The 12,838-nt window shown below is 66.9% G+C and overlaps 2 protein-coding genes across 2 annotated transcripts; one reads left to right on the forward strand and one right to left on the reverse strand.

The window, feature by feature from the left end:
* The first annotated feature begins 39 nt into the window (after window positions 1–39).
* TPRN (taperin) lies at window positions 40–10,105 on the forward strand. Its single transcript, XM_021081170.1, has 4 exons — window positions 40–3,919; window positions 9,266–9,521; window positions 9,608–9,711; window positions 9,806–10,105. The coding sequence occupies exons 1-4, from the start codon at window positions 2,090–2,092 to the stop codon at window positions 9,866–9,868; spliced, it is 2,253 nt and encodes a 750-aa protein (XP_020936829.1). The 5' UTR covers window positions 40–2,089; the 3' UTR covers window positions 9,869–10,105.
* Window positions 10,106–11,216: 1,111 nt separating this feature from the next.
* On the reverse strand, window positions 11,217–12,834 carry SSNA1 (SS nuclear autoantigen 1). The gene is made up of 3 exons (XM_021081195.1): window positions 12,697–12,834; window positions 12,019–12,218; window positions 11,217–11,753 (listed from the first exon to the last, which is right to left on the reverse strand). The coding sequence occupies exons 1-3, from the start codon at window positions 12,746–12,748 to the stop codon at window positions 11,646–11,648; spliced, it is 360 nt and encodes a 119-aa protein (XP_020936854.1). The 5' UTR covers window positions 12,749–12,834; the 3' UTR covers window positions 11,217–11,645.
* Window positions 12,835–12,838: the final 4 nt, after the last annotated feature.

Below are 12,838 nucleotides of genomic sequence, written 5' to 3' on the forward strand. Positions count from 1 at the left end.
GCAGAGCTTCCTGGGCCGGGGGAGTGGTGGTGGTTCCCTTGGGGAATCCCAGATTCTGCCTGGGGAGGCAGGGGGTAGTCAACACAGGGTGCACTCGGGTTGAGAACCTATCAAGTTTGTGTGGCTTCAGAGTCTTTGTGGGCCTTGGCTGAGCTGCAGAGCAGGGGTTGGCAGACTATGGCCTGAGGCCTGTTTTTGTACTGCCCATCAGCTAAGAATGACGTACATCTTCATAGGGTTGTAAAAACAAAGAAGCATGTGCCAGGATGGGAATGTGGTCTGCAGTGTACAGGGTCTCTCAGTCTCGGCACTGTTGGCCTTTTGGGTCGGGTCCTTCTTCGTTGTGTGTGCATGGGGAGTGGCTGTCCTGATCCTTGTCGAGTGTTTAGTGGCAACCCTGGCCTCTACTCACGAAATGCCAGTGGCACCCCTCACTTGTGACAACCAAAAGTGTCTCCAGACATTGCCAAGTCTCCTGGAGGACAAAGCTGTCCCTGGTGAGAACCACTGGGCTAAAATATTTACTGGCTGGCCCTTTACAGAACACGTTTGTGGACCCTTTTTCTAGCGAAGCACCTTTGGGAACTTTTCCTGGGATGGATCCCACGTGGCCTGAACCACTGAGATGCTTGAGCTGGAAACTGGTCGTTTGCCCCACAGCCTCAAAAATGTCTCTTACCCAGGATCCGCTCAACGTGTCGAAGCCAGACACAAGCTGGTCCTTGGGAGTGGGTTTCTTTTTAATGTTCTTTTCAGGTTGTGTGTTTTGGTGTCCCTCCGCTGTATTCTGGTAGTTCAGAATGAGGTAATCCTGTCGACCTAGAAGTGATAAGAAGGCCTAACTTCTTTGGAAGGGTGGTTTGAGGCGCGTCCTGAAGGGACATCTGGGCTCTGGAAGGCAGAACTGCAGTTTCTTCTCTCTAGATGAATAGATTGGGCTGTTGGAGTGCTGTTAAAGTAGTGGCAGCTACAGACTGCCAAGGGCCCCAGGCTGAGCCGGACACCCCCAGGTCGAAGCCTGCCCCTGGATTTTGCAGAGCCCCAGGTGCTCTTGGAGCCTGGTCCCTGAAAGGTAAGCAGTGTGGGACGCAGTGGTGTCATTACTGGACAACTGCTGACGTAGGGCAGGTGACGTTGTCCTTGTCTACGGCCACCTTCCCCCTCTCTCCTTGGCACCCACAGGCACTGTGGGTGGGCACTGTGCAGCCCTCCAAGGGGAGTAAGCTTCCTCTTGGCAAGTAGGCAGAGAAGCTGTGTTCTCAGAGTCAGTGGCGCTCATACCAGCCTTGGGACGGGCGGTTCCACACGTGAACGGAGTATACGCTCTGACTCGAGGTTCTGTCTGCGTTGGAGAGCTGTGGGCCTGCTTTCGTGCGGGGAGGGAGCCCCCTTCCTCTGTACCTGCTCACGGCTTCCACACTCCCCTCTGTGTTTGGTGGGCTCTGGGCGTGAGTGGAGTTTCCACTACTACTCTGAGCAACTGAGTGGATACTGGGGGCGGCAAGAGCTAGGGACTCCCGAGAAAGCAATTCCTCAGCACCGGATGGGGCCCTAGCATTGGCATCCCCCAGAAGTCCCGCGGGGGACAGAGGACTGCAGGTGGGCAGTTCCTGGACCATGAGGCAGGTGTGCAGCCGGTTCCCTGCTCACGGAAGCTTCCAGCCCTGGGTTGGCTCTTCCTCCATCGATCTTCCCACGGGGGTAACGCAGACCGGGACCTGCTCTCCCCGGGCTCAGTCCGGTGGGGGCGGGGGTCTGGCCGAGGGAGCAGAGGCGAAAGTGGGGGCCTCCGAGGAGCGACCTGAGGCGTCGGGGGCGTGTCCGAGAGGGCCTCGCCAATGGGGGCCTGCTGCGGCGAAGGCCACTGTCCACCGGGGCTCGCGGGTAGGCGGGGTCGGGGAGGGCGCCCTCCAATCAGCACGGCCCGCCATCCTTCCCTGCCATAGGTGGGGCCGCCGGGCCCGGGCGGGTCTGAACGGACCTCCTCCAATGTGCGGCGGCCGGGAGGGCGTGGCCGCGGCGCGAAGGCCGGCGGCGGGCGGTGGCCGCAGTTCCTGGCCCTCGCTGGCTCCGGCGGCCGCTCTGCAGCATGGCCGGCCTGGGGCGGCCGGGCCCGGGATCCCGCACCGCGATGCCCGCCTGGAAGCGAGAGATCCTGGAGCGGAAGCGGGCCAAACTGGCGGCCTTGGGTGGGGGCGCGGCGCCGGGCGCCGGGGCGGGCGCGGCGGAGCCCCCGGGGCCGGCGGCCGAGCGGCTGGTGCTGGCCGAGAGCCTGGGCCCGCTCCGCGAGAACCCGTTCATGCGGCTCGAGTCGGAGCGGCGGCGTGGAGCGCGGTACGGCGGGGGCGCGGGCGTGGCGGGTCAGGGGGCGCGGCAGGCGCCGCCGCTGCTGGAGCTGTACCGCTGCGTGCCTGGCGTGCGCACCATCCGCGCCGACAACATCCTCATCATCGAGTCGGCGCCCGGCTTCCCGCCGGCTCCTGCGCCCGAGCCCGGCCCCGGCCCGGGCCCGGCTGCCCGCATCCGCGCCGCCGAGGTGCTCGTGTACGAGGCGCCGCCGCCTCCCGGTCGCGTCAGTCGCCTGCTCCAGAAGTTCGACCCGCCGGCCGCGCCGTGCCGCCGCGGGAGCCCAGAGCGCGGCCGCCCAGCGCCGCCGCCCTCCCCTGGCCGGTCCGTCCCGCGCGTGGGCGAGCGCGCCGCCTGCTTCAAGCCGGAGCCCGAGCGCTGCGGCTCAAGCCCTGGCCCCGGACCCCGGCGCAGCGACTTCCTGCACAAGACCGGCAGCAACTCCTTCACTGTCCATCCGCGGGGCCTGAGCCGCAGCGCAGGCACTCGCCCACTCCCCAACGGGCCCGCGGCCCCCGATCCCCGGGCTGGCGCTGCCAACGGCCTGGCGGGCTCTGCGCCTGGGCCGGGTGAACGGAAGCCAAAGGTGGAGGTGGCGGAGGCCCCTTCCCACCCGCCCCTCAGCCCCGGGACCCCCAGTGCCAGTCCAGCCGCACCCCTGGCCTTGCCCACTCTCAGCCCTGCCAGTGCCACTCCCAGCCAGCGCCAGTGGGTCTCTGCGGCCACCAGCGCCAACGACTCCTTCGAGATACGGCCAGCCTCCAAGCCCGACATGGACACCATCCCCACTGAGGACCTTCAGGCCCGGGCCCTGGCCAACCTTCGCATGAACTCTGGAAACTCTTTCGTGTTCATCCCCAAGCGCAAGGCCTCTGGGACCCCCCCTGCGGAAGGGAGGCAGTCCGTGGGGCCTCCGGAGGGAGAAGCTGGCTGGGCTTCCCTGCGGCACCAGGAGCATGAAGCCCAACTGGTGCCTGGAGCGGATGGTGTGTGTGCCGGTGGGAGGAGCCCTTTGGGAGTCGAGCAGGGGGGCTGCCCTAGGCCAGCCACTGCCCTTGTGGACCGGGCCGTTAGGTGCCAGCGGCCCTCCTCCCCACCACCGTCTCCACTGGCTGCCACTGAAGCTGAGCCTGCCCAGGGCTTCAAGGTTCCCAGCTTGGCCAAGAATGGCAGGGAGTCTGGGCGGCCAGGGCTGCCAGTCACCTTCATTGATGAGGTGGACTCGGAGGACGAGGTCCCCCAAGAAGCCAAACTGCCCTGCTCTGGGGCCAGTGCGCCTCCCCAGTATCACCCGCATCCCTCTGGGCCCGGGCACCTGGCAGAGCTCCAGCACCGAACTGGCAACACCTTCACAGTGGTGCCGAAGAGGAAGCCTGTGGCCCTGCAGGCCAATGGGGAGGCCAGGCCAAGGGAGGCCGAGGAAGAGGGGCCGGGTGGCCTTTCAGAGCCCCCTGCTGCCCTGGGACCCTCCCTGAAGAAGCGCTACCCGACCGTGCACGAGATCGAGGTGATTGGTGGTTATCTGGCTCTGCAGAAGTCCTGCCTCACCAAGGCTGGCTCCTCGAGAAAGAAGGTCAGTGGTGGGGACAGAACCCCCAGCAGGGCGGCCGGGGAGGTGACGGAGCTCCTTGTTCCCAGGACACCTGGCCTGCGTGTGGGACAGCTTCTCCTTGGACCACAGGAGAGCTGGGCTGGGCGGCCGTGCCCACTCCAGGAGAGGTTGAGCCAGGGGAACCTGGGTTCCAGTGGAAGCGCAGGGACCATGGGGACGGCCTGCCTGCTCTGTACCTTGAAGGGCTGGTGGGGAGGGTCAGTCCAGCCAGCGCCGCGTCTGACTGTTGGGTTTTGTTTGGTTGCGGGAGAAAGAAGGCTTTATTTCTTGCAGCAAGTAAGGAGAGCCCCGGGCTCTTTCCCAAAGCGGCGTCCCAGGGACTTCCCTTTGTGGCTCAGTGGCGATGAACCCGACTAGCATCCGTGAGGAAGCGGGTTCAATCCCTGGCCTCACTCGGTGGGTTAGGGAGCCAGCATTTCTGTGAGCTATGGTGTAGGCCAGCAGCTATAGCTCCGATTCGATCCCTAGCCTTGGAACTTCCATATGCTACCAGTGTGGCCCTAAAAAGGAAAAAAACCAAAAACCAAAAAAACCCCACGAAAGCAGCATCTCTACCTCTTGCTTCTTGTGGCTGTGTCTGGATTTGGCTGGGCAGGCCTGTCCCGTCGTGGGTCCTGCTGTGGGCTCCACCCTGGCCTGGCTTTGAGGAGTGGCCTGGCTTGTTCTTCTGGAGTCCCGACTATCTGGTAGCAGGTACTGGCACGGAAGTGGAAAGAGCAGGAGGCCTTTGATTTGGGCAGAGCCACACCTCTCCCAGGGTGCAGTATTGGGTGCCGGGAGCCATGCACGGGAGGGCTCTCGGCTCCCCCGAAGGCGTACTGGCCCGAGCTTGGCAGGACGTGGTCTCCTGCGAGTGTTTGTTGAGCACCTAGTGTGTGCCAGGCCAGGTCTGAGCCTAGGCTGCGGTGCTGGGAGACACTCCTGGCTGGGAGGCGAGGCCCATTGGAGCTTTCCTGTCAGGGCTGCTTTGTGGCCTGGAACCCTCTGCCCACAAGGAAAAGTTCTTCAGATTCTTCCCGGTCATTCTGGCGTCTAGCACCCAGCACCCGTGTCTGGCCCTGGGGGCAGATTCCAAGGCCAGCCCCATGTGACTCCCATCAGCAGGCTCACTGGGCAGGTGGGTGCACCTCCCCCTGGAACCAGGGTGGTGGCTGGCAGGCTCTTCTCTGCTGGCTCTTGGCATCTCGGCTCATTCCCCTTAGGGTTAGGGTTAGGGTTAGGCCACTTCTGCCCCCCAGTCTCGGTTTCCTTGGGGCAGTGGGGGGCGGTGATGTGCCTTGTGTCACAGAAGCCCCCTTACCTGCGGGCCCCCTGTGCTAATTAGACGTGTTTTCCTGCCTCGGGAGTGGCCTTGGCACTGCCCTTCCTCCCTGCCTCTTCCTCTCTGTGGGCGAGGACATTGGCCCTCCTGCCGGCTCCATCTGCCGGCCAGGCATCCACGCCCGTCTCCCGCAGCGCTTCCGGGCTCCGGCCCCACCTCGCCCCACCCTATGTGCTGCGCCTCGTCCTCTGTTCCACGCTGCGGTCATCCAGTAGCCAGGGTCACCAGCCCCAGCCCCAGCCCCGTGCTCGCCCTCCACCCTGTCTGCTCCCTCTGCTTCCTGACCCTTGACCCCAGCCGCCCTGGAGGCAGATACTGGCAGTGGAAGTGATGGCAGCTCCCTGCTTCGAGATGAAGAAGCTGGGGGTGGCGGGAGTCACGGAGCTTGTGGGCCGGGAGCTAATGGGCTGCGCTTCAGAGCCCCTGCCCTCACCGGGCTGCCATGTGCTGTGAGCCTGCCTGCTTCCTGGGCTGGGGGGCTGCAGCCCACAGCCTGTCACTCTGGCCCCAGCCGGGGCAGAGCTGTGCGCGTCACTGGGCTGGGTCGGGGGTGAGAAGGCCTGTGGGGGCTGGGGGATGCGGAGGGAGGAAGCAGGCCCTGGCCCGGATGAAGAAGCGCTCGGGCCAGCCCGGCCGCCATCTCTGTGCCAGCCCGAGGGGTTGGGGGTCCAGATGGAGAGGCCTGGCCACGGCCCTGCCAGAGCAGCAGGACCTGCTGGGGTGATCTTCTGCCTGGGCACACACCAGCTGCCCTGACCAGGAAGAGCTGAACGTCCGTTGGGTGGGAGGGAGGCTGGGACCGCCCAGCCCTTCAGAATGACCTTGGGCTACCTCTCAGCTCTGCCGGTCCCCTGTCGTCCCACTTGCCTGCTGCTCCCCAGGCCCAGGGCCGCTGGGCCTCTGGCCAGCCGCTGTTTGCATCACTGTCCCACCTTTCAGGGGTGTGGTGGCCTGGAAGCGAGTGGGAACTTGGGGACCACCCAGGGCAGTGGTGGGAGGTGCTGGTGCCTTTGCCGGGGGAGGGGGGTGGGGGGCAGAGCATGGCTCTGGTTGTCACCTCACTGCTGGTGCTGTGCACTCGCCTGGCCTTGGAGGGCTGGGTGATGGGGGCACCAAGGCAGCCAAGTACCGGGAGGCATGCCTGGGGGGCACACGTCCCCACTTAGTTATCTCTGCCTCTCCTGCCCTTGATGGTCCAGCGGTGGCTGCCTCTGCGGGACATGGTGGCCATGCCTCCTCGACCCTGCCTGGCCCCCAGGCTGTCCTGGCGGGTGGGGCCATCCAGCAGCTCTGCACACCTGCCTTCCCTGGGGCTGGCGCTCCGGGCCTCTCCCCTTTGTGAGGTGCCAGCTGGCCAGGCTCCTGCCTGTCTGGCCGGTCCTTGGTCCTCCTCGCCTTCTTTCCTGTTGGTTCCTGTCTAGCCCAACGGGCCTTGTCCCCAGGGCTTGAGCCTCCACACCCCTCGCCCTCGTCTGCCATGTCTGGTGGTGGTATTGCTGCTCTCAGGGGCCTGCCCCCACCGTTCCTCCTGGTGGGGCCACTCCTGCCCGCTCCGCTGCTCTTCCTGCAGGTGCCACCCCAGGTCTTTCTAGAGCCCAGGGACCAGTGGAGCAGGCCCACATCTCCCTCCACTCGGCTTCCCCGCTGGCAGGGTGGCAGCCCCTCAGGGGCCATGTGGGCTGGTCCCGTGGCCCCTGGAGCTCAGGCTGAGTGGGGGATGGGAGCAGGCAAGCCCGCGCTGGGGCGGGCGGGCTGGTGGGGAGAGCCAGCTCCCAGCCCAGAGTCCGGGGTGGACGCCCTGCAGTAGCCGGCGCTGGGTGCGCAAGGGCGGGGTGCGGGGCACAGGGGGCCTCTCCCCGGGGGAGGTGGGAAGGAGGCGCAGCACAGCGGGCAAAGTCCTTGAGAGCCGAGTGGCCAGGTGTGTACAAGTGCCAGCCCCTGGCCACACCCGCTCCCCCCCAGCTGAGTCACAGGGTGTCCTGTGACCCACATGGACCTGCACTCACAAGGAGGGCGGCGGGAGGCGGGATGTGACCGGAGCCCCAGGCCCCGGCTGGGGGCGGACAGGCTTGGGAGCCCCGCCCGCCCCTGCCTGGCCAGGCCGTGCCAGGCTCAGTGCCTACTTGCTCCCAGCCCCCTCTGTGCGCCGGCAAGGAGCTGGTCACGCGGACTGATGAGGCCGCGCTAATCCGGCGGCCCGTCCCTCGTCTTCAGCAGTGGGGGCGGGGCCAGAGGGCCCAGGGGCGGCGGGGCCAAGCCGGGTCTCCAGAGCCCCGTGTCCTCTGGGGCCGTGGGTCAGGGGAGGCCCCATCCTGCCCAGGGCTCCTCCTGGGCGCTCTGTCCTTCAGTCTCAGCGCCAGTCCCGCGTGGGGGACAGGTGGCCCCTCCCCAGCAGGCCGCAGGACTGCCCTGCAGGCCCCTGAAAAGTTCCCACAGCCTTCCAAGCGAGACGCCCCGTCAGGAGCAGTCCCCAGGCCGGGTCAGGCTCCTGCCAGCGAGGAAGCTGAGTGGAGGAGGGTCCAGGCCCGTTCCAGTGGTCTCTGGGCAGTGGATGGGCACCCTCGGGCTAGGCCTCTGCCCTGTTTGGCCTCCCCGGGGGGGGTTGGGGGGGTCTGTCTGGGAACCAAGCAGGATGTGGACAGAAGCACCCATCTCCATCCACGCTGATGGTGGCCTTGCATGTCCACTCGTGACCCTGACCGCTCGTCTGCAGACGGTCGGGCGGAGGGGAGCTGCGGCCGGGCTGGACTTGGTCCGCAGGCGTCTGTGAACCGTGCTGAGATGAGGGGTCCAGGAGCTGCCCTCGGCTGTGGGTACCCTTTTTTCTGGACACCGGCTCGGCAGGGCAGTGCCTTCTGCTCTGGCCGGCACTACGGTGTCCCCTGAGGCCAGGGTCCCTCTGCCGCCCAGTGTTGCAGGCCCAGCCCTCCTGCAAGGCCCCTCCCCGTCCCGCTGGCCCTGGGCCCCAAGCTCTCTGCCCGGGGGCCTGGCTCCGCCCCTGGCTCCTTCCAGGGGGAAGAGGAGGAACTTGAGCCGCCTGCCGGCGTCCTGTGCCCAGGAGTTTAATATTTCGAGCTCCAGCAGGGCCGCTCCCATCTGCCGCAAGGGCGGCTCTCATGTTTATTACTAACCCGCCGGGCCTGGCTGAGCTCTGCTGAGCAGGCCTTGGGGGGACTGCGGCTCTTGGGGGGGGGGCCTGGTCCTGGGTCGCAGAGGGTGAGGAGTCCTTCTGTTGCCTTGTCTGCATCGCCCCTTGGCTCGGCAGCCCGGTCTGGGCTCTGAGGCCTTGTGGAGACACAAAGGATTTGCCTGGATCCTGCAGAGCGGGCGGGGTGGACGAGGGCCCTGTGGGCAGCCTGACGCAGTCTGTGAAATGGGGTGGCAGCTCTTGGTGCCCCCTTCCTGGCGCTGGCACGTGGCCACCACCTGGCTGGCACATGGGCCCTTGGGTGTGCCTGGCGGAGCAGTGGGGTCCCTGCTGCACTGGGCGGGCAGCAGCGTCCTGGTGCCCAGCTGGCTGGGACAGGAACTCAGCTCTGGAGAGGCCCCAGCCAGCAGGAGTAGCTGCCGGAAGCTGAAGGATGAGCCCCCGCCCCCGACTCCCTGGAGACACGGGTCCCCCCAGAGATGGGCTCGCCGGGTGCAGCTGGACCCCACTCCTGCCGTGGAGCCACTGGCTGGTGCCCGGCTCCCCCGAGAAGGCAGCCCTGCAGCCCCGGGAAGCGGCTCTCCAGAGGCTTCTGGGAGGGGGGGGGTCACTCAGCGGGGTGTGATGGGGCCTGCAGAGTGAGAGCGGAGGTCTTCCCTGATGGGGGGCAGCCCCCTCGCGCCGGAACCTCCCAAGGGCCAGTGGCGTGTCCTGCTCGTGCCCTGGTCTAACCCCCCCGGCCCCCGCGGGGTCGTGGCCGCGCTGGCTCAGCCGGGCTGGAGGAGCCCGGGTGGGCGGCCGGGCGGCGGGGCCGGGCTGACGGGCCTTCCGCCCCCAGATGAAGATCTCCTTCAACGACAAGAGTCTGCAGACCACGTTTGAGTACCCGGCCGAGGGCTCCCTGCAGGAGGAGGAGGCCGAGGCAGAGGAGAGGGAGGCCGAGGCGGAGGACGAGGAGGACGAGGACGAGGAGGAGGGCCCCGGCCCCGGCCCCGGCGGGGCAGCCGAGAAGCCCTTTGTGCTCTTCCTGCCGCGCGCCTCGTTGGTGAGCAGCGCGGGGCCCGAGAGCCCTCGGCTGCCGGCCGGCCGCTCAGGTGAGTGCCCCCGCCTGCGGGACGGGTGACGCCGTGGGCAGCCTGGGCACGTGTCCACCCGTCCCCCTGTGCCCCTCGGCCCGCAGGCCTGTCCCACTACACGCCGAAGCACTCCGTGGCCTTCAGCAAGTGGCAGGAGCCGGCGGCGGCAGCGGCAAGCGTGGTGGAGCCCCCGGGCCCGGAGGTCATGGTGAGCAGGGGCCAGGGGGCCGCGGCCTCGGGGGGCAGGGGGGGGCTCACTAACACCCGGATGAGCGCCATCTGCTGCCCGCGTGTCCCCTCAGCTCACCCCTGCCAGTCCCAGCGACTTCTCCGACTTCCGAAGCGAGCCAGCCCTCTACTTCTGACCCGGCCCTTCCAGGATGCCTCCCACGGCCGCTCCCCGCCCTGGGGCCTCACCGGCGGGCCTGCCCTCAGCCTGGCCCGGGGCACCCGGGGCTGCCTGTGGCCACTGCGTGTGTGTCGTCGGGGCTGACAGGACGCTGAGTCCCGCCACGTCCCCCGTCGGCCACTCCCTTTGTGATGAATGGGAGTCTCTCTTCTGCCCGATGATGGACTCAATAAACAGCATTGGGTGAGGCTGCCTCTGCCTTCCCTGCGTGGTCCTGGGCCTGGGAAAGGGGGAGCGGGGGGCCAGCGGGGCGGCACCGCAGTGAGGCGGCCACCCACACAGGCTGTGATGAAGGCCCAGCGGGGCCTTCTGTGCCAGGGGGAGGTGGCCCTGGCAGTACCTTCAAACGTCAGTCCTCGTGACCCAGGCTCTCCCCACCCCGGCCGGGAGAGGGGCTCCCCTTGTCCCCAGAGGTGGCATAGTGGGGGCTGTGGCGGAGGCAGGGCTCTGGAACTGTGTGCCCAGGGGCTGGGGCTCTGGCAGTTTCCCTGAGGGGACAGGAGCCTGGGGTAGGCAGAGCTCAGAGGGCCTTGGCTTCTGCTTGGACTGGAAGGGTCCCTGCGCCACAGGCAGACCACTCCCCTGGGGCGGGGCCAGCAGGGAAATCGATGGGTTTAGAGAGGTGGCGGATGGAACTGCCCCCAGGGAGCAGGATGGCCGCCCTGGGGAGCCAGGCCACCCCGGTGCAGCAGCCAATGCAGGGCTTTTCCTCCTGGAGAGACACATCTGGGAGACGCCCCGGCCAGGCCTGGGCTGGAGGAAGGCACTTTCCTGGGAGCGGCGGGCCCAGCTTTCTCCAGACTCGGTCAACAACACGTGCTTCCCAACCTCCAACCTCCACCCCACCCCCAAAGGGACAGACAGGTGAAGAGAGAGGGACCCGGAGGGGACTCGGGATGAGAGCTGGGCCCCAGGCAGTGTGACCAGGGAGGGTGGGGCAGTCAGCAGTCAGAGCTGGGCTGCATCCCTGGCCGGGGGACCCGGCCCCAGGAAGAGTGTCTCCCTGCACCAGGCCGAGACCACGGCCCACGGCCAGAGTGCCTTCCCTGAAGCTGGGCTGGGTGCTGGGCTTGGGGAAGGGGTCAGCAGTTCTGAGGGGGAAGGTGGGCGACAAGCGTCTCGGGACATGCTTAGCGGCACCCCTAGCGGTCCCCAAGGCCAGCAAGGCCAGTCACAGGGAAAGTCATGCCAGGCCCTCTCCTCGCCCGCTCACAGAGGAGCCCCACTACAGCTGAGCAGGGGTTTGTGTTCCGGCTTAGGGTGGCCAGCAGCCCCACCCAGGACACAGGCGGCAGGGTGGCGTGTATCTTAACAAAGACAACCTTTATTGACGTTACGGCCCCAGGGTCAGCTCTGAGGTGAAGGAGGGCCCTGGCCCCTTCCCACTTGCCTGGGCACCTGCTGGCCAAGTGATAAGGTGAGGGTGACATGATGCCGAGACTAGAAGCGGGGTCTTCCCTGCAGCCCAGGGGTGTGGGGGGGCCCTCAGAGGCCGAGCAGAACTGACCGACCCAGAACCTGTGTGAGCACAGGGCCAGGACACCCAGCTGGTGGGCTGCAGCGAGGCCTTCCTTGTCACCCAGAGCCAGTGGTGGCTGGCAGCTGCCTCTCGGCACCCAGAACAAGGAGAGAAAGCAGCCGCTGCCGTGAAGAACAAAGAGGCCGTGAAGACTTGCTGGAGGCGAAGCCCTAGGTGGGCGCGGTGGAGGCGGGCCCCTCTGCCGGCGGCCTTGTCAGCTATCCTTGCCTCCACTGCTCTTCTGTTCTGAAGCTGTGGCCTTGGTCAGGTTCCCTGCTTCCCTCTTCAGAACGCTAAGCAGAGTCTGCGAGCTCTCCAGGATCTGGGAGCAGAAACGCCAGTGGTTACACCATCCCCCCTCTGGGAAGCTCCCACAGCCCTTCCCTGCCAGGGCCCTTTTCCTCCTGAGTCTACCCTACGCTCCCTGCAGAGTCGCTCTGGCTCCTGCTGGTCTTAGGGAGTTACGCAGGAAGAAGTACCGTCCAAGCCACGCTAGCAGCTGCTCTGTCACTCCACAGTGGGCCCTCGGCCTGCCTGTCGGTGGGCCCTTCTGGGACTTGTCCCAACATGCAGGCCCCAAGTCCCACCTTGAGGTAGGCGGCCTCTGTCTCCGCGATGGTCCGATCAAACTCGTTACGAGAGGCGATCTTTCGGGCCAGATTCTCGTTGACTCGGGCCAGCTTCTCGGTCAGCTGCCTCACTTCATTCTGCAGCCGCTGCTTCTCATCCTCCTCCTGCTGGATCTGTCGACACAACTCTTCCCGCTTCTGACACAGCTCCTCGATGCCTGGGGTGGGCCGAGAGGGGCAGGGGCTGTGGGCCCAGGGCAGGCAAGAAGGCACCGCCCCCCACCCCCCAACTCTGAAGCCCGCTGCTCGGTAGGAGAGAGAAAGGCAGCGGAGGACCGGCTGCCGGCTGGACCACCTTCCGCCCGAGCCAGGCCAGTGTCTTACGTCCCGGGGGACTCAGGGTTAAAGTAGGCACCGCACCAGAACCCTCGGCGCGGGGCTGGGAGGCCGTGCGTGCTCAAGCCGCTTGTCCTTCGCTCGCTCCACAGATACCAAGCGCCCGGGGCGGGCCCCACACCGGGGCTGTGCGTCGGGCAGGTCCGACGGCGCTGGCGCCGCCCGGACAGGAACAGCCGCTTACGGACTGTACAACACACTCGGCCGCGCGCTGCGAGCCGACCACCGCCCGGGCCCTGCGGGCCGGCGACGCCACGCCCTCCCCGCCAGCCCAGGGAGCCCCGCCGCGCGGCCGCGCACATTTGACCAGCTCGTTGTTGTAGTTCTGCAGCGCCGCGCCCTGCTGGGTCATGGTGGCCGTCCGGGGTCCCGGCCGCTCCAACCGCCGCTACCGCATCCCTGCCGGCGGGCCCGGATTACGTCACCGCCGCGCGCGCGCGCG

This window comes from Sus scrofa, unplaced genomic scaffold (assembly GCF_000003025.6).
Source record: "Sus scrofa isolate TJ Tabasco breed Duroc unplaced genomic scaffold, Sscrofa11.1 Contig1206, whole genome shotgun sequence".
NCBI classification, from domain to species: Eukaryota; Metazoa; Chordata; class Mammalia; order Artiodactyla; family Suidae; genus Sus; species Sus scrofa.

Excerpts from the sequence above, each read along its gene's own strand:
- TPRN (XM_021081170.1), top strand. The coding sequence starts at position 2,090 with ATGGCCGGCCTGGGGCGGCCGGGCCCGGGATCCCGCACCGCGATGCCC. Across the intron at positions 3,920-9,265 it reads CTGGCTCCTCGAGAAAGAAG|ATGAAGATCTCCTTCAACGA; the intron begins GTCAGTGGTGGG and ends TTCCGCCCCCAG. Across the intron at positions 9,522-9,607 it reads GCTGCCGGCCGGCCGCTCAG|GCCTGTCCCACTACACGCCG; the intron begins GTGAGTGCCCCC and ends CTCGGCCCGCAG.
- SSNA1 (XM_021081195.1), bottom strand. The coding sequence starts at position 12,748 with ATGACCCAGCAGGGCGCGGCGCTGCAGAACTACAACAACGAGCTGGTC. Across the intron at positions 12,219-12,696 it reads CAACAACGAGCTGGTCAAAT|GCATCGAGGAGCTGTGTCAG; the intron begins GTGCGCGGCCGC and ends GGCCCACCCCAG. Across the intron at positions 11,754-12,018 it reads CAGAGGCCGCCTACCTCAAG|ATCCTGGAGAGCTCGCAGAC; the intron begins GTGGGACTTGGG and ends TTCTGCTCCCAG.